General features: G+C 37.3%; 1 protein-coding gene across 7 annotated transcripts in view; it reads right to left on the bottom strand.

Moving 5' to 3' along the window:
- The window catches only part of LOC124798095 (proton-coupled folate transporter-like), a 263,038-nt gene that overhangs the window by 34,785 nt on the left and 208,597 nt on the right, over nt 1-19,656 (bottom strand). For all 7 annotated transcript variants that reach the window (XM_047261343.1, XM_047261341.1, XM_047261342.1 and 4 more), the window contains exon 5: nt 18,537-18,620. In XM_047261343.1, the coding sequence (XP_047117299.1) occupies nt 18,537-18,620 (84 nt within the window). The remainder of the gene's footprint in view (nt 1-18,536; nt 18,621-19,656) is intronic.

Genomic DNA, 19,656 nt, shown 5'->3' with positions numbered 1-19,656 from the left:
CTGTTCCTTGCAATGTATCTGAACTGCAGTCAATGCTAGGCAAGTTGACATACTACATTCGTTGCACTCCACACACTTCATGGATCACGTCTCCATTGGATCAATTGCATTGGAAAAATGTGGCTTTCTTGTAGACTAAGGAGTATCATGATGCATTTCAGAAACTCAAAAATGCCTTGCTCAGTGACAGATATTTAGTAATTTTGATCCTGCCAAACCAGTAGTTTTGCAGTTGACACTTCTTTCTGTGGAATTGATGCTGTGCTTTCACACGGAATTGGTGCACAAGACAGACCCATTGCTTTTGCCTCAAAGTTGCTCACTCAAACTCAGTGAAATTATTCTCAAATAGAAAAACAGGCTCTCACTTCTGCATATGGTGTGACCAAATTCCATTGCTATATTTATGGTTGCAAGTTCTTTTTAGTGACAGATCACAAGCCTTTGCAGTCCTTGTTTCATCAGTGAAAGCTGGTTCATACATGCACTGCTCAAAAACTGCAACATTGGGCTTTGTTGCTTTTGCAGTATCAGTATGAAATTGTGTACAGACGTACAGCAAAGCATGGCAATGCAGACACCCTATCTCGCCTTCCAATTGGCCCAGACTCTGGTTTTGATGCATCTGCTGCATCCTGTTGCAAATCAATTTGCAGGACTCTGAGTTGTTGGAATCTTTTCCCTTTCACTACAGACCCAGATCTCAAGATTTTGGTGCATTACATTCACACATCTTAATATTGTTCATTGAACAGTATCCAGAACTCAGTTGTGCACCAATATTTTGCACATCAGCATAACCTTTCAGTTCAACAGAGTGTGATTTTAGTTCAAAATGACAGTGGACAATCGTGTGTGCTTATTCCCAAAGTGTTAAAAAATGATGTGTTACAACTACTTCACCAAGGACATAGGGGAATTGTTCACACTAAACAGTTAGTGTGCAGGCACTGTACTTGGCAGGGCATGGATGCCCACATTGAACAGACAATGTCACATTGTTGTGCATGAGCAGAAAACCAATCTGCTCCACCACAGACATTCTCAGCTTGGCCTAAGACTCAATCTCCATGGCAATGAGTGCACATGGACTTTGCAGGACCATTTTGGAACACTCGTTGCCCCATAGTGGTAGACTCTCTTAGCAAGTTCCCATTTGTGGTGCTTATGGCTTCTACCACATCATGTAGCACCATTCAAGCATTGTCCTCCATATTTCACATAAAAGGTTTGCCAGAAGTACTTGGGTCGGACAACAGACCACAGTTCACTTCATGTGGTTTTGAACAGTTTTGAGAATGGAAGATTAAGACTGAATTTCTGCTTTGATATACCTTATGTAAAAATGCTTGTTCAATTGCAATATAACATGAATAACCATCATACAAAAGAAAATGATTGGCATGATAGCTGAAATATATATGTTCGTACTGATGTAAGTTGTTTGTTTCCTTTTAATATTGTGCATCAGCGGAACAATGCACTATGAGGAATTATAATGGTAATGGACTCTGAGTAATGTGAGCAGTGCCCTATGAAAGTTTGTGAACAATGGTGACTGAAATATTGCAGTGACCCCAGAAGTGTAGTGTGTGTAAAATAATTGAAAGGTGGCTGGTTACTTCTCATGGCAGCTAGGTACTGGATTAAATTTCTTTAAATTTTCTTTAAAAGACTTTTCAAGACAGAAGAAAAAATATTTTAAATGTGCAAAATTTCTTGTATAACTATGAAATTTGTATTTTGGAAACTCTGTATTTATGTGTTGTAGACTGATGAACAGCTTGATCCATATTTTGTGTTAAAATGTACTGTGTGTAATGATTATTGACTGGAAATCTAAATTGCTATGTTACCCAGCATTTAATTTTTTTTTATTTATGACATTTATGTGTTGTGTAAAGAATGTGTGTTAAATAATTCTCATAATTACAATGACGAAACAGCAGGATTCCTAAAAATTGGTAAGAATTACACCCTGTTTTCAATTGTTGTTGGTAACAGTTATCTGCACAATCTGATAGGGAGTTATGAGAGACAGAAAGGTGGGGATGACTCCACTTGCTACTTTTTCTACTTCTTCATTACATTTTTTTCCATTACATGCTTAATACATATAATAAGATAAGTGAAATCACCAATTTCTTATTCAAGCTGATAAAAACAAACCTGTATTGTTCACTAAGTATTTTTGTGATTTCTGGCAGCAAGAGAATAGTAAGTTAACTTGGGAGCAATTTCTTCAAAAAATCATTCAAGATTTTTTTATCCTTACAGAACATGTGGAGTTTGGGCTTTCAGTGAGGAAATAGCAAGTTGTTTATAAAATGACACTCATTCAAAAGCTCCAAAGCTCCACATATCAGCAGACATCTTACTTTTTGAAAAGCTTCATATTTATAAAGTGAATCATAACCAAAATTATTGTCTTCCAATGTGTTCCAGTCTTAGTTTGTGGTTATTTCCAATACAGTTTTGTAATCCTGATTTTTCTAATTCTGAAATTATCCACTTCTACTTATTTTACCATTTCTTTGATCTATAAAATTTATTATTTTAGCCAATTTTGGCAGGATTGTTATGTCCGTGAAGGAGTATGCATAATATTAATGACATAGTTCCTGTGATTTTGTCACTTTTACTGTTATCCAAACCACAGTTAAATAGGTTTACTCCTTTGTTCATTGTAATTTCATGTTCACCAATTTTGTTCTCTTTTCCATTGTAAATAAAAACATAATATCAAATTTTAATTATATGATATAATCTTCTACAAGTGGTTGTGCAGGACAATGATTCACTCAAGCTATGGTAGTCATTCACAATGTTCACATCATGTAGTCAGTTATGTATTAAAGTGTACACAGGTGTTGCATCCTGTGCCACAGGTAACTGGCACAATGCACGAACTAAGTCCAATGTAGAAAAGATGTGCTTACTGTGAACATTAAATGTAAAATCTTCAATATGCAGTACTGGATACTGAGCTGGAATGGTTCTGAAATTGAGCTGTCTATAGTTACCACATGGATACCATCTTTTTCTTCTTTGGAACTGCATGTAGTGGAGATGCCCGACTACTGCTCTACGGGTGGGAGATTTCTTTTGTGAGCACAGACAAGAATTCCTGCTTAATTATCTTCAATTTATGGGATGTCAGTTTGTTTGGTTGTGGTCCAGGTGCAGCCAAAATATAGTGCACCAGTCCAGTGTAGCACAGGTGCTAGTGTTGGAGCCTGCGATCTCTGGGAACTGCCTGAGGAGCTCTATGAACAGAGAATCACTGATGGTCATCCGTATTCTGTATCTGCTACAAGACACACTTGCCCTTGTCTTAGTAGGTTGGTAGTAGTGTCAAGATGGCATCATTGATGGAGGTCTGGCACGAGTCCATAAAATGAGAAAAGGACCGCTCCGAGTATGGGGTGTTCATGTCTGCTAAGACAGACTGCCATTTAATTTTGCATTGTAAGCCCAAGTTTAGCACTAATGTGACACAACCATATCTTGTGATTGTAGAATCATTGACAATGAAATGGTGGTGGTCTCACAGCTGGAATGCAGATGGGCAGATGGATAGACTATAACATCAGCACCCGTGTCTACCAAAAACTTTAACTTTGTTCCTTGTTCCATTACAAATAGTTGATAGCTGCCATCTGGAGAGCCAGTGACCATCACCACTTACTTCCCACTGAGTTTTCCTGCTCACAATGTGGGCTGTACGTCCACACCTCAGAACCACACCATCGGTGGTACCAGCAGACTCTTGCTGATGATGGAGCTGCTGCGCTTTCTCTGTGAGTGGTGGTGGTGAGATTAGCAACTGGTAGTCTGGCTCTATAATACAGCAACTTGCATCTTGCACGGTGAGCTCTGCAACATTTGCTTGTAGTACCCTGAGTGTGTTGTCTGCCTGAGGCTGAGGGAAAACTGTTGCAATGCACATGGACAGGCACATTTATGCTATGTGACCTGTGGTTGCTCAAGGGCATCTAGATTGCCAGCTCACACTATCAATATCTTCAGCATGTCAGGTGGCAGGCATGATAACCAAATATTCCACAGAATGTCATCACTGACTGCACTACTCACTAATGTACTTAGTTGATGTGGTAACTGCAGTGGGATGCAATCACCTAGCTCTTAATGTAGAGTAGCTTCTCCAGTCTCTTCACCTTGGCCCGTAAGAACCGGATAATCAGTGCATTCTTGATGGTTATTTAATGAGTGGTGACACCAGAATTTCTTGCACACCTGTGGCTGTATCTTCATTGAGCACATCAACTAGACCACTGTACTTAATGTCATCTGCAGTTACCTACGCAAGCACAAACTGACTTTGTAGTTGCACAAACCACAGTATGGGATTTTGTTGCCAAAACGGTGGCAGTGTTACTGACACATGATTAATTACTGTGCCATTAGATACATCTACAGCTGGTAGCAGGGCTGGCCTCATGGAGCTATGATGAACTGCAATACAGGAGATATGTGATGGAGTCTCTGTGGATGATCATACTTAGCATGATGCAGCATGATATAAAGTACTAGTGACTTTCGAATTTCCTGTCAGTGACCATCAGAGATCACTTCAGGTTCACCAACTGTTGCATGCTAGATGAATTAACTTCATTGCAACATAAAAACTAAACTGTAACTCATATGACTCCATTAAAAAGCACATAAAACAACAGAATAAAACATATATAAAAACAAAGAGAAAACATTAAGTCAGTGGCTGTGCCAAAAATAACCATTGAAAATACTAATCACTTGTGCATCAAATTACACTGCACGTAACACTGCACTTGATAGTCCAAGTTCTGCTATCAAATTGTAACTATATCTCTATTATTAGGAGTAGTTAAAAAAGTGAACATTTCTGTTTCATTTATTTTTATAATAATACGCAGTCAATCAAGAACATAAACTGAATAGATTTTATGTGCAATGATTAAATAACCAAACCTAATTCCACCATATGTGTCAGTCACTGCTGAATAGTGGAAGTGTATTGAAAATATGTTGTCACAGTCAAATACTTTGTACTCTAATGGAAGAGCTGAGACGTGATGAATATACCATCTAAAATATTTATACAAACTGATGATCATGCTGTTATAACTATCAATTAATGTAAAAAGGTGTCAAGCTGACTAATTCATTGTTGTGTCCATCATTTCATGTTTGTCATTAAACCAGATTACAGCAAGAAGTCAGACACCAGAAAGCAGAAGTATTAACACTGAGGCAAACCCAGATTAGTAATGTTCCAGAATCTGTTTAACCATTGAAAATACTAATCACTTATACATCAAATTAAACTGCACATAACACTGCAGTTCACAGTCCTAGTTCTGCTATCAGCTACCTGTTTTGGTATACACTGTTATCACTGTATCTGTACACATTGAAACAAAGCAAGCAATGACTCAAAATGCATAAAATCCAATGAATTAAATGTAGGTGGTATAATTTAATACTCAGAAAAGATTCAATTTTAATCATATTTCAATGTATATTGTTGAAGTAATGATAATTTAATAACTACGCTTTGATTTATTTTCACTTTTTTATATGTGCTTTACTATGTATTTTTTCCTTTTAGTCTGTATGCTGCCTTCATTGTTGGATTGTAGTAGCCATTGTAATTGTGGTAAGTAACAAACTGATATTACTTATCTAAATACCTAGTTATTTATAATATTAACAACAGGTTATGGGCCCAAGTGCCAGGTTTTACAGGAAACAAATAAGGGGGGGGGGGGGGGAAACTAATTAATTAATTAATGCAATATGTAACTCAAAGTCATGGCTCAGGAGATGGGGAAGTACAGGATACCATCGTTTGATGACACAAACCTTATCCACTGAAAATTTAGGACTGAATAATTTTTGAATTGTAATTAGTGAGTTTTGTGGAAAAGTCCTACATGGAGGTGGTAGAGTCCACTCAGGATGACACAACTGAACAATGTGCACAGAAAAATCTCTTCTGAGAGAATTTAGCAAAAATGAAAACAAGTGTAATCACAAATAATCCAAAGAACTTCATACAGGTTCTTGGAGTATGCCAAGGACAAGGAAACTGGCTATGGTTTTGTGGAATTCATTAACTCAAAATTTTGAGCTGATAGATATGGCTAATCAAATTTTAGTAAGAAAAACTCTGTTGACAATGAAGTTTAATGTAAGTGATGACACACTTGAAAATAATTTTTTGAACTTTGATAAGTAAATACATGACCTGAAGGCATCAAGTGCTAATATTGAAAAAATTGATATAGTGTGTAGTTTGTTACTAAGAATGCCTCTGGAATACGAAGTTGCCATTACTGCTCTGGAAGCCTTGTCAAGTGAGCAATTGAAGCTGAGTTTTGTGAGGGGTAGACTATTAGATGTAGATGCAAAACACACAATAACTATAAAGGTAACAGAAGATCATTAAATGAATTTTCTTCATTGACAGCCTTTGTCTGACAGCAATGTCAAAGGAAGGAAGTATCAGGTGACAACAAAATCTCAAGATATGTATGATGCAACCAAAGCTCTAAATATATTTGTTACCAATGTGGAAAACCAGGACATATTAGTGGACAATGCAAAGCCAAATTGCTGCAAAAGCATAAAAGTAGCAATTCTGCAAATGTAGCATAAGATGTGCAAGCTGTTAAGTGGTGTCTAGTTTTAGGGGCAATGTAACATTAGTCTCTCCCTTTGATGAATGTGAAGGAACAGGTGGATGCAATATGATTAAAGAATCCAGAATCAAATTTTCACTCTGCAGTGGAGTGTGTGGTGATATGAAACTTCCTGGCACATTAAGACTGTGTGCCAGACTGAGACTCAAATTCGGGTCCTTTGCCTTTTGCGGGGAAGTGCTCTATCAACTGAGCTACCCAAACATGACTCCCAACCCATCCTCACAACTTCACTTCTGCCAGTTCAGTGTTTCATTCTGGAAACATCCTCCAGGTCAAGGCTGGGGCAAAGCCATGTCTCCACAATATCCTTTCTGCCAGGAGTGCTAGTTTTGCAAGTTTTGCAGGAAAGCTCTGTGAAGCTTGAAAGGTAGGAGATGAGGTACTGGTGAAGCTGTGAGGGAAGCTTGTGAGTCATGCTTAGGTAGCTTAGTTGGTAGAGCATTTGCCCTTGAAAGGGAGAGCTCCGAGTTTGAGTCTTGGTTGGGCATATAGTTTTAATTTGCCAGGAAGTTTCAAGATTAAAGTTTCTCAAAACACATACGTTTTTGTTTGCCTGAAAGGCTGGGAATGTTGATGTTGAAAGCATTGTTTGTGGAAAAAGAATTTCAAATAAAAATAAAAGATGTTCTTGAAGTGTTAGGTTTACTAAATAATTTGTTGTCAGTGTGTAAACTTACACTGGCTGGATACTCATTGTTTTTGAAAATTAAGTGTGTTCAATTCAAAAGAGTGCTAAATCTGTAGCTGTAGCTCACAGAAAAGATTCATGCATGTATGCTGTTTTGTTCAAAGATACTAAGAGTTCTATTTAAAGTGCTTGTGTTTTGGACAGTGATGTAGACTTGCAGCATAAACACTTAGGACATTTGAACCTCAAAAATATGAAGAAACATTGTTATCTAGCAGAGGCTCTGGACAAAGTAATGCTTTCTGAACCCTTGCATAGAGGGTAGACAAACATGATTATTACATACTCAGCCTTGTATTTGAGCCAAATGATACCTTGAATGGATACATATTGGTGTGCTAGGTCCTATGACACTTTTTTCTTCTGATGCAAAGAAATAAATAGTGACTTTCACTGATGGTCATATTAACTTTACAGCAGCTTATACTCTTCAATCAAGTTGTGAAGAGTTTCATTATTTTAAAATATACTATGGTATGGCTACCACTCTTTTTAACATGAAAATTGGCAGTTTTAGATGGGACAATGGTGGTGAATATGTTTCAGATGAAATCCTTTGAAGAAAAGGGATCACAGTTTGAGTTTACACTTACGTACACACCTCAGCAAAATATAGTGTCACAACAACTGAATCGTACTATCATTGAAAAGGCTTGTTGTATGATGCTTGGGTGCAAATCTAGAGACAAGCATTGGCAGCTGTTTTCATCATTAATCATAGACCTACTTCAGATAGAGAAGGAAAGAAGCCAAATTTGAAATTACTACATGTCTTTGGGTGTGTTGCATGCTTGTACATTTCAAAGAAAGCAGTGTGACATTAGCAGAAAAGTTGTTGGGCAGGGCCCATATGTGCTTCAGATGGTTTATCATTACTTTTGCAGGCTTGCTAATCAGTAATATCTTGAAACTGTGTACTCCTTGTTTAAGCACTTTGTGTGGACCTATGTATGGAAGCAGTAAAGCCAACCAGATCATGTCATTGTGGAACACAATGAAATCCCAGTCATCCAGCACTTTGTGTGCAGAGATTATTGGCACACTGTGAGGCTATGGAGGAGGAACACAGAGGTATGGTGTGTGATGTGTGCAACAATGGTCTGTGGTCATGACTGATGGTTGATGAAGCACAAAATCAGCAGGTACGGAGCGCGTTTCATCATACAGGATCTCTAATAGAGAAATTATGTTGCACAGGGCTTCAGTGCACACACCTAACAGCAACCAAGGCAGTTCTTCAGACTATTTAGTCCATGGGAAATGAGTGCCATTTTCAATGTACACTGCCCCTGTCTGATGCTCTGTGGTTGGAAGGCAGATGTCCAATATTGATGCGTGCGACAAAAAATGGATAGTTCACTGAAAAGTTAATTTGAATTGTGAACCTTGATGAGTGGTGATAGAAGCTGGGCTACCAAACCAAGAAATCCACATAACAATGAAAGCTCCGGCTGTTTACTCTGCCGTGATGCGTCTACCCACTACATTATGCACTTGATGACTGAAAGAATATATTGACAGGCATCAGTCTCAGGGAGAGGTCCTACCAGAATGAGAGGCACATGGTGGAAGCAGCCATTTGGAATCTTGAATTGGCAAAGATATGGTTGTAAGTAACACTCCATTTCACTCTGTTGATGTGGCATACAAGTGTATGTCCACTCTGTGCAATCTTCATTAATGTTCCACCACATGAAGTGGTCTGTGATGAAGCATGTTGTTGGGCAGAAATTGGCATGTAATAAGTTAAGGAAAGATGATCTTGCAAACTGCCTGAGGAACAGGGGGAAGTGTTCAGTTCTGTAACACTTCACATGATAATTACTATTAAAAACAGTCTTGATCACGATTTATTTTACAAGGTGACCGGTTTCGACCACTACTGTGGTCATCTTCAGACCATTGAGTAGGAACCCCTTTCTGTTGTGATTCTCCAACAGAAAGGGGTTTCTACTCAATGGTCTGAAGATGACCACAGTAGTGGTCGAAACCGGTCACCTTGTAAAATAAATCGTGATCAAGACTGTTTTTAATAGTAATTATTTACAAGACATTGATCACTGCTGTTCCCATAATGCATTCAAAAGTAATTCAATTATTGCCTAGTCAGGTATTGGAAGATTACAAGAAGTTTAGAGGGTTACGCACTAAAATTATGAAACTTAATACCAAAATATCTTTTAACAAACAATGCCTGATGAATAATGTGATTCCTAATTATGTAAAAATTAGTTTTAATACCAGATCAAATATAGAAAAGTTTTTACGACAGAAGAGTAGCATTCTATGGATCAGATCTGAAATTAAAGATGCATATAAAGAAAAAGATGCATTAAATCTTGAAATGTACAATTTTCATTTAAAAATTAGCAGTCAGTTGTCACCATTAATATTTTCACAGCTACTTAACTTTACAGATGAGAAAATTAATGCAGTGCGAGAAACTATTTTTAATAAGCATAATAAGAAAATTGCAGCCCTTGTTAGTCACCAAAATATGTGTTCACAAGATGTTTCACCAAATGTACATCACTTTCATCCAAGAGTAACCAATCTAACCAAAATTTCTTCTACTCCTGCCGAGACAACACTTTTAAACAAAGGCCTAAAATATAATTTAGCTCCACAATTGAGCAATGCAAATATTAAACGTGTGATTGCTGATGTAAAGATTGCTGCAAAACATGCACAATTTAGTAGGTCTGAAATATGTGACATTGCACGTAAAACTAAGAATGTTATTACTAATGAAAAAGATAAAAATAAACATAATAATGAATTAAAACTTGTAAAGCAAATCAACCAGAAGTTAATAACTAATAAAGCTATTGCAATCAAGGCAGATAAAGGGAATACTCTAGTCATTGTTAGCGAAGATGATTATGTTTCTAAAACTTTACAATTTTTTAACGCTAATGGAATAACTGAGGTTAATAAAGACCCGACTTCAAGATTTCAAACAAAAATTAAAAAACTGATTGATGATAATGACTCTTTACTTTCACCTAAAGATAAAATAACACTTAAAGTTATGAACCCCATTTTACCTAAGTTGAGATCGCAAATCAAATTACACAAACAAAACTTACCAATTCGTCCAATTTTTAACAATACCAACTGTCCCTCTTATAACCTAAACAAAAAGCTCAATCAAATCTTAAAATCCTTCTATGTTTATGAAGAAAATTATAGTATTAAAAACAGTTTCGAATTAACTAAGTTAATTTATGATGTGGATATTCCAAAAAACGCAAGGTTTGCATCGTTAGACATCACAAATCTTTTCACGAATATACCTATTCAAGAGACTATCTCTATTATTAATGATAACTTAATGCATCACAAAATCATGAGCCCCAAAGAAATAGTAGAATTCATTGAACTGTTAAGAATTACTCTAGAATTTAATTATTTTTCATTTAATAATAAAATATACATACAAGAAGATGGACTTGCAATGGGAAATTCCCTGGCTAGCACTATAGCAGATATCTTCGTCAACTATGTTGAAATCCAATTTTTCAAAAATAATCCAGAAATAACAAATAAAATTATATACTACAAAAGATATGTTGACGACACACTGCTATTATACAACGGCTCTTAGGAAGAAATTGATGCTTTTGCTAACAACTTAAATAATTTACATCCAAAACTTGTATTTACAGTAGAACATGAAAGTAAAAATAGTATTAATTTCCTTGACCTCACAATTACAAAACAGAATGGAAGACATAACATTTCTATTTATAGAAAACCAACATCAACCGACGTAATAATAAATGCTACATCATGCCATCCATTAAGATACAAAATGGCATTTTTTAAAACTATGATACATAGGATACTGAAATTACCTCTCCAACATGATGCAATCCAAAATGAAATTGATACATTAAAACAGATAGCAGTTGCTAACAATTATAATTCCCATCAGGTTGATCTGTTATATAAAAAATTACAAGAAAAAAATGATGCCGTTATAAATTCCAAGAAGAGATTTACACAAATGACATACATGGGACCTATCTCAGATAAAATAAATAAATAATTTAAGAACACAAGCGTGGCAATAGCATTTAAAACTAATAACCCCCTACAGATGAAACTGAAACACACAATTGGAGACTCAAATAGATACCAAAAGTCAGGTGTTTATAAAATAATATGTAATGACTGTGAGAAACAATATATTGGCCAAACTGGCCGAAACTTTTTAACACGTTTCAGAGAACATACTACTGGTGCTGCACGTATCAAATCAATATTCGGTCAACATCTTGATGAATACAATCATTCTGAGGGTTGCATTTCTAGCAGTTTGAAAATATTACATACTGTGCCAAAAGGACCACTGCTAAATACCTTAGAAGAAATTGAAATTTTTTTCACTTCACAAAAGTAATCCATTATCTGTTTTAAACGAACAACTTCAGTTCAAAGACAAACATTTCTTTGAGCTTTTCGATGATCTGCTTTAGAATATCTACTCTTCTGTATTTGTTTTAAAAAAGGTCTTTCAAATTATTAAGACTTTTAGCAAATTTCTCCAACAGAAAGGGGTTCCTACTCAATGGTCTGAAGATGACCACAGTAGTGGTCGAAACCGGTCACCTTTAAAATAAATCGTGATCAAGACTGTTTTTAATAGTAATTATTTACAAGACATTGATCACTGCTGTTCCCATAATGCATTCAAAAGTACTTCACATGAGATCTATATATTTGTGCCCAGTATTGGATGATGTTCAAGGTTGTAGTTAATAGTGGGATTGTGCAACTGCTGGTTCTGCAGTTGTGCCTCCATGAAGTTATCATAATCAATTTGTGTGGAGATGGCACTGATCTGTGAAAGATAGTCTGCAACAACATTGTCCATGCCCTTCAGATGATTGATGTCAGTCATGAACTGTGCTATACAGTCCAGGTCGTAGAACTGACTGGGCCACATGTCTTTTGATGAATTTCAGAATGAGTCTCCTTGCAGTCAGTGGTTAAGTAAATGAATAGCAGTCCAAATGCACTGCATCATCTTTAAACTGGTGAACTGCTTCATAAACTGCTAGAAGATCATGGTCATACACAGACCACTTATGCTGTTAAGGTGTCAGTTTGTGCTAGAAAAATTGAAGTGGTTGCTGTACACCTGGCCCTTCCTGCTGTAGAACCACCCCAGTAGTGAAGTAGCTGACATCAGATGTAATAGTGAGTTTCATATGAGGGAGAGTGTGTGACAAAGTCATGGCATATCAAGGCAGTCTTTAAGCTGGTCAAAGATGAACAGCATGCAGGAACCATATACCAGCTTATATTTACCTGTGGTATTCTTGCCCATGAGAACCTCAGTGAGTGCAGTGTCAGTGTTGGCTGCTTGTGAAAGCTGGTGGTGATAGACATTAATCATTGCTATGAATCAATGTAATTCTTTGATTTCCTGTGGTGGCAGCTGCTGACAGATGAATTCCATTCACTGTGGCATGGGGTGAGTGCTGGCAGCATTGATAATAAGTCTGAGAAATATGATCCTAGTTTGTCTAAGTTGACATTTTTCTTCATTAATCACAACACCATTATCAACAAGAGCACCATAAACCTGTTTAAAATGCAATTCATGCATGTTCTCATCTGGGAAAAATGAGATGGCGCAGCAGAAAGAGAGCTTCAACAAAATATTGAATGAGTGAAGCCCATGAGCTGTCCAAAGGTCTAACAACTATAGCTTCTAACTAGTTCATTGACCACTGCCTAGTATCATGTATCTCATCCAGTGGTAACCTGCTTGGTCAGTGGCAGACTGGAGGGCCTGATGTGGTGGTAAACTTGTGTAGTGTTCCATTTCTGATAGCTCATTGCAGAACCAGCACTCACAGAAAGACAGGAGGTGCAGAAAAGCACAGTGTTTCAGTGGGAAGCACATGAGCAAGAGATGAGATACTGATCTTGTTGATGAGTGAAGTTTACGTTTACAGAAGAAACTTCCTCAAAGACTGCTGCTGCCTTGTTGAGACCAGGTTGAGATGGAGTGACAAAGTTGTTATGGGTGAGTGGAGATGACTGATGTGTCTGATGAATTTGTAGACAGTGCCATGTGGTGATGAGTTCCTCTGATGAGTTGGGGGTTGCTTGCTATATGGCATCATTTTTCTGCTGTAGGCATAGGGAATCTAATCATGTTGAAATGGAGTAGGTGGACTTGTTGAACTTAGATGAATGACCTGATGCAGTCTTGTAAATAACAATGATGATCATATGTCAAAATGCAACAGTGTGTGTTGCCCAAAGCAGATGCTGTGAGAGTATACTTTGTTGTTGGTTGGGTGTGGCCAGTGATGATGGCAACAGAGTGGTCACTGTATTGGTGAGTCAGTGTTCCACTAGCCAGATCCCATAGCAGTCAGAAATAGAAAAGGAAATAAGCTTCGAGTGCAAGTTCACTGATTTCCACAATGAGAAAATTCCATATGATCACATCTTTGCATTCCAGTTGCAGTTTTTTTTTTTTTTTTTTTTTTTTTTGGGGGGGGGGGGGGGGGAGGGGGGGGGGGAGAAGTGCTTGGAGACTTAGACATTGATGACAGAGTTGTTTGCTTCACAGAGCAGTGTAGTGCAAGTGCTGTGTGACATAAGAGGTAGGGTCAGCATGTGTACTCACTTCAGTGTCCGAATCAATGACTTAATCTTTTTCATATGAGTGGTCGAGGATGTAAAGTCTGCTGCTGTTCTGTGGTGATGGCCATGCATAACAATTCATTGCTGTGATGTAAGATGAGGTGACTTGACTAGGCTTTGTGGCACAGTATGCTCATAACAGACCCTGCAACTCTTTTAGATGGGCCATGTAAGGCAAGCAACAGTTATATCTAGTGTTGCCAAACTGTGTGTGAAACCAGGAAAGTTAGCCCCACATAGGTGTTGCTCATGAGGATCATAGGTGCCAGGTGTGTGGGAGGTTGTTGTGTTTGCATGAAAGTCACTGTCCCAGACTGGGGTCATGATGTCACCATGAGTGGGGATCAATCAGGGTCAGCTGGGATTGGCTGCTGTGAGGGGGTGGGCACGTAGAGGCTGGTGCTCTGGTCCATGTGCTGTGGTTTTATTATCAAAGGTACTGATTCACTGTCAGTGTTGTAGTATTGTGAAGATTATGTCTGCTAATTTGAGCCTGTTATCCATTGATTCATACCCATGAGAAATTTTGACAGAAATTTGATCATCAATCAGGTCCAAAGCATTTGAACTGGTATCAGTGGCTAATCAACTAGTGTACATAATCTATGCCAGAGCTGTAAGAGAGTCCTGTTCCCCAGTTGTTCATTTTAAGTCACTTGCCATAGCTGTTCTTCTGGCATCTGTGAGAGGCACTGAAGAATAGCTAATTTTGCTGCAATGTGCATGTTATCTGTGGGGGTGTGTGGATAATGTCACTTATCACATCAGCATATTCTCCTAAGTGACTTGAGTGGGCTAACAGTTTTAGCACCATCACTAGTTACATCATATGTAGTGAGGATGCTTTTGACTATTGTGAACCAGACAGTTGGTTGATATGGGAGTAATAGTGGCAGTTTAGGATGTGCATTAAAGTGCATGTAGGTGACATTGATGGATGGCGATGACAGTTGCCAGGGTGACATCCATAGGGATATCACAGAAAAATGTTCCATAGCTGTTCAAAGCACAGTGGGGTGCCCAGTATGAATGTCCAAAGACTGTACAGTAGGCTGCAATTGCATCAAGTTGAATAATTTTGAACATGGTGCAGAAGACATATTGGCCAGAGCGAACAATCATGAATCTGACTAGTTGGATTGTTGTGGCTCAGTCCGACCCAGATTTTCATGAAAAGTGGGAGTGGCAATGAAGTCACTCAGTAAATCATTTCTGGTACACTACTGTTTGACATTATTGTCCACTGCTGGAGCATTGCACTGATGAGTGTCACTTCCATGTTTGATGAATGTGGGTTCTTAAAGAGTTGACTGTGAAGTGCTGTTACTCCAACATTGAAATCATTGTCTTGTCTTGTGAAATGTACGAGATAATGGTTGCACAATGGAAGCATTGTCAACATGTATTTTCTGAATCAGCCTGAAAATAAATCAGGAGGAGTTTGACAAAGGCACCAATATAAAGTCCTTCCCTGGGATAGGATCTGGGTGACAGATAACACTTTCCAAAACAAGATAGTTCTCTCTTTATTCAAGAAAAAAATTGCAATACAAGACCACATTGTTGCAAGAGCCGGTCATAGAATGAACTAAAGCATGCTCACAAGATCACAGTCAATATTCAGCGATGTTACGATGTTGAGGTGTTTCAACACATTCAAACCACCGATACTTATATCTTCAAAATACTGTCATTATTGAAAGAAACCTTAATAATCCAACAATTAGTTATGATATTTATAGCTTTTTAAGTGTTAGATGTGATAAACCACCCCCATTCACACTGTAATTGTAGGAAGAGACTTAAATTGCACAACAATCAGTCAGAATATTTGCACTTTTTAAGAAGCAAGAATGATGAAATATCCTACAAAATAATATTCAATGAATTTTTTGAAAACTATTTGGAACAGAGTATCTGATAGGCCACCCATGGTGGAACTGGAAGTGACTTCTCTGAGGGAGCCCATTTTGAAACTGGTATTAATAATAGTGAGGCTGTTAAAGCAATGGTGATTATTAAAATACAAAGGATAACTTAAGCAAGTAGAAATATTTACATGTTCAGTAAGCTGGTCAAGGAGCCCATCACATCATATGTCAAAGAGAAACTCAAATTATTTAACTATGGACAAGAGAATGTTGGAGGAATATGGTTCATGTTTGAAGGACTAATTGACCAAGCACTGGGCAGCAATATCTTGTAGAACAGGGGAGTCTCCTTGATGGTATGCAGCCATTGTAAAGAAACTTATGAAGAAACAATAACTGACAAAATATCAATGCATGAAACATTCAGTGGCTTCCATAGCAGGATCTTATCAAAGCTCTCTCACAAAACACAAAGAAAATATGATCATAAGCAAAGGGTGCCAGTTACATCAGTGTTCTGAGACTCATGGATAACAGAGAAACCTAAATTGAGAGTAGCAAGGTAAAAGCAGATGTCATAAACCCATTTTTAAATATTCCTATAGAACAAGACGTGGAGAAGTACTCTCCCACTTTAGTTCTCACACTCCTACAAAGATGAATGATATAGATGGAAGTATTGATGACATTGAGAAACAGTTAAAATAGCTAAAATTAAGCAAGGCTTTAGGGCCTAGTGGAATATCTGTCAGATTCTATACAGGATGTTCATCTCAGTAAGCTCCCCTTTTAACAGAACAGATCTCTCGAACAAAAACCTATGCCCAGTGATTGAAAGAACATGCAGGTTTCGTGCAAAGTGTGACAATTTTTATTTTTAAGTATAGAAATGTCAAACTGTGCACTTTACACAACACAAATACATAGTATCATATAGATACAATGTGAATTAGTCACAATTGGAACCACTCAGCTCTCACAAACAGCTGGCTGTAGCAATCCATAGGGATATGAAATAGAATGGTCACACAGGCTGATTTGTAGGTAAAAGTGGTGGATGACAGTACTACATTTGTAAGATACTAGGAAAATGCAATGATTCTACAGAGATACTGCTTACAAAACACTCATGTGACCCACTGTAGAATACTGCTCAAGCATGTAGGATGAAACAAGACTAATGTTGGACACAGGACATATACAAAGAAATGTGCCACAAATGATCTTTGCTTGAACATCACAAATATGTTGGAGAACCTGAATTAGCAAGTGTTTGAAAACACACATCAACTATCCCATGAAAGCCTACTTACAAAGTTTCAAAAACAAGACTTCAGTGAAACTCTAGGCATATTCTACAGCCTCCTATATATCCCTCCTGTAAGGACTACAGACAGACGGTTTGTTTAATTACATTGAACATAGAGGTATTTAAGCAGTTATTCTTATCATATTATCCATCTGAAATAACTGTTCTGTAACATAAACAGTGGAAGGAGTAAAGATAACAATTATGTTGTTTAGTGCTCCATAGGGACATAAAAGAGACTGAAAACATTTCAAAACTTTTAGGTGTAGTCCTTATTCAGAGCAATGTGTGAAACACACATACATATATCAACAGGCACACATTATCACATGCATAGCTACATTGCCCCAGCCAGTGATACTGTACTGGTACTGCCACTTCACTGGAGTGGGAGGCCATGCCAGATGGAGATGGCAAATGCAGGAAAAGGGTGGAAGAGGGAGGGAGGGTTGGAGGGAAGTATTACTGACAACAAAGAGGGAGCCGATGAGAAAGGGATATAGCACCCATGAGCTTAGTCTGGTGTTGCCAAGGGGAGTTGCATGAGGGAAGTATTACTGAGAGCAAAAAGGGAGAGAGTCAGCAAGCCAATGTGATAAGGATATGGCATCCTTGAGGTTTGTCTGGTGTAGCCAAGGGGAGTTGCATGTGGCACATACTGAAGCTCTATGTAATTCAGAGAAACTGGTATTGGGGGAGGAGGATTCAGGTGGCACAGGCTTTGAAGCAGCCATTAAGATGAGTATGTTGATTCAGCAGTGTGTTCTGCCATTGGGTTGTCAACTCTACTGTTGGGCTCTGTTGGGTGATTGCCATTGATTCTTGTAAACATTTAGTTGATGAACTGCAATAAAAGTTTGATAAAAAGTTATGGTAGAGATGGTGTACAATATGACTGCTTCCACAAGTGGCCCTGCCTCTGGAAGGGTATGGTATACCTGTGACATGATGGGAATGGGGTGTGGTGGATGGCTGAATAGAACAGATCTTGACCTGGGCCTTCTACAGGAATATAGTCCCTTTGGCATTTGGTTGGGAGAGTATGTAGCATAATGATGACTTGCAGTACATTATAGATTGGTTGGGTGGTAAAATAGATGGAAGGGGTTTTGGTAGGAAATTTTTCATTTCTGGGCATTAGCTGAAATCCTGTTTTCTGACACTCTCATTACACTTTATTTCAAAATTATTTATCAATCCATAATCCATTAACTAAAATTTAATGTGAACTAAATTAAGTCACAAAGACTATTTCTAAATTTCTAGTTCCAATGTTGTAATACAGTTCTTACCAATCTCATCGGAAGGTACAATCTTTGAAACAACAGATCGAACTGGAATGAGACCTGCACCAGTGAGTAGATCAATTGTCTGAGCTGTAATAAAATGTAAAAAAATGTAGTTTATTTTAAGTAACAGAGTAACTTCACAGCAAGGTACAATTTACATACAAAAACTGAAAAATAAAAATTATATTCTGGCTCTATAAAAAGAGATAACAATAAAAAAATATTAAGGGATGTGAATTAATCAAAAATGGTACACATTCAGAATTGCTACAGTAATTTATATAGTTGTAAATTTCTCCCTTTTGGAAGATTTGTAGGAAGATACCACATCAGCCAAACTGTTAATTTTTGTAGAAAATAGATCTGAATATCATGATATTATCTGTTCAGGTTTACTCAAATAGAGGATTATGCTGCCAGATTTAGTTTTCCCAGCTTTCTGGATCACTATTGTTATACCTCACAAATATTTTGTTTAATAATTTGAGTTAAGCTAACAACTTAGAGGGAAAATTAATTTATTGGCTGATTTCATAATATTACAGTTTATGCTACACTGACCATAAATAGGTGATCTATTAAAATCTGAATTTTTGCAACTGGCATTTGACTGCATTTCATTACACAAACTGTAACCTAGTGATCCTACAAAGAGATATATATTTTATGAAAATTTTATGCCATTACTATACAGAATGTAGTTTATTGGAACAACTCTTGATAACATTGTATTTCATTTAGCAGAAAAATTAACTAGGCATAATATCCAGACATTCAAACCTTGGAAAAATTGAAGTATTTTGGAGAACAAATGTGATAGGGCAAACATAAATAAATTTTGTACCAGTTCTAAGTGATAAATGTTTCAGCTATTTTTCATTAGTGAGAGAACTATGAAGGGAAGTGTCTATTGCGAAGTATTGAAACACTGTTTAATATTACAAGTCATGGTGGAGATGGATGAACAAAAGTTAATTCATTACTGAATGACTTCACAATAGCAGTACACAAATTTCAGATAGAATTACACTGACTCCTAACAGGATAGTAAACTGATTGTGCTTAATATACAACATACAATATGGATATCCTATTAGATGGCTCTCTCAGTATATGATTTCTT

The sequence above is a fragment of the Schistocerca piceifrons genome, chromosome 5, assembly GCF_021461385.2.
Source record: "Schistocerca piceifrons isolate TAMUIC-IGC-003096 chromosome 5, iqSchPice1.1, whole genome shotgun sequence".
Classification (NCBI taxonomy): Eukaryota; Metazoa; Arthropoda; class Insecta; order Orthoptera; family Acrididae; genus Schistocerca; species Schistocerca piceifrons.
This window is presented reverse-complemented; position numbering and strand designations above follow the sequence as displayed.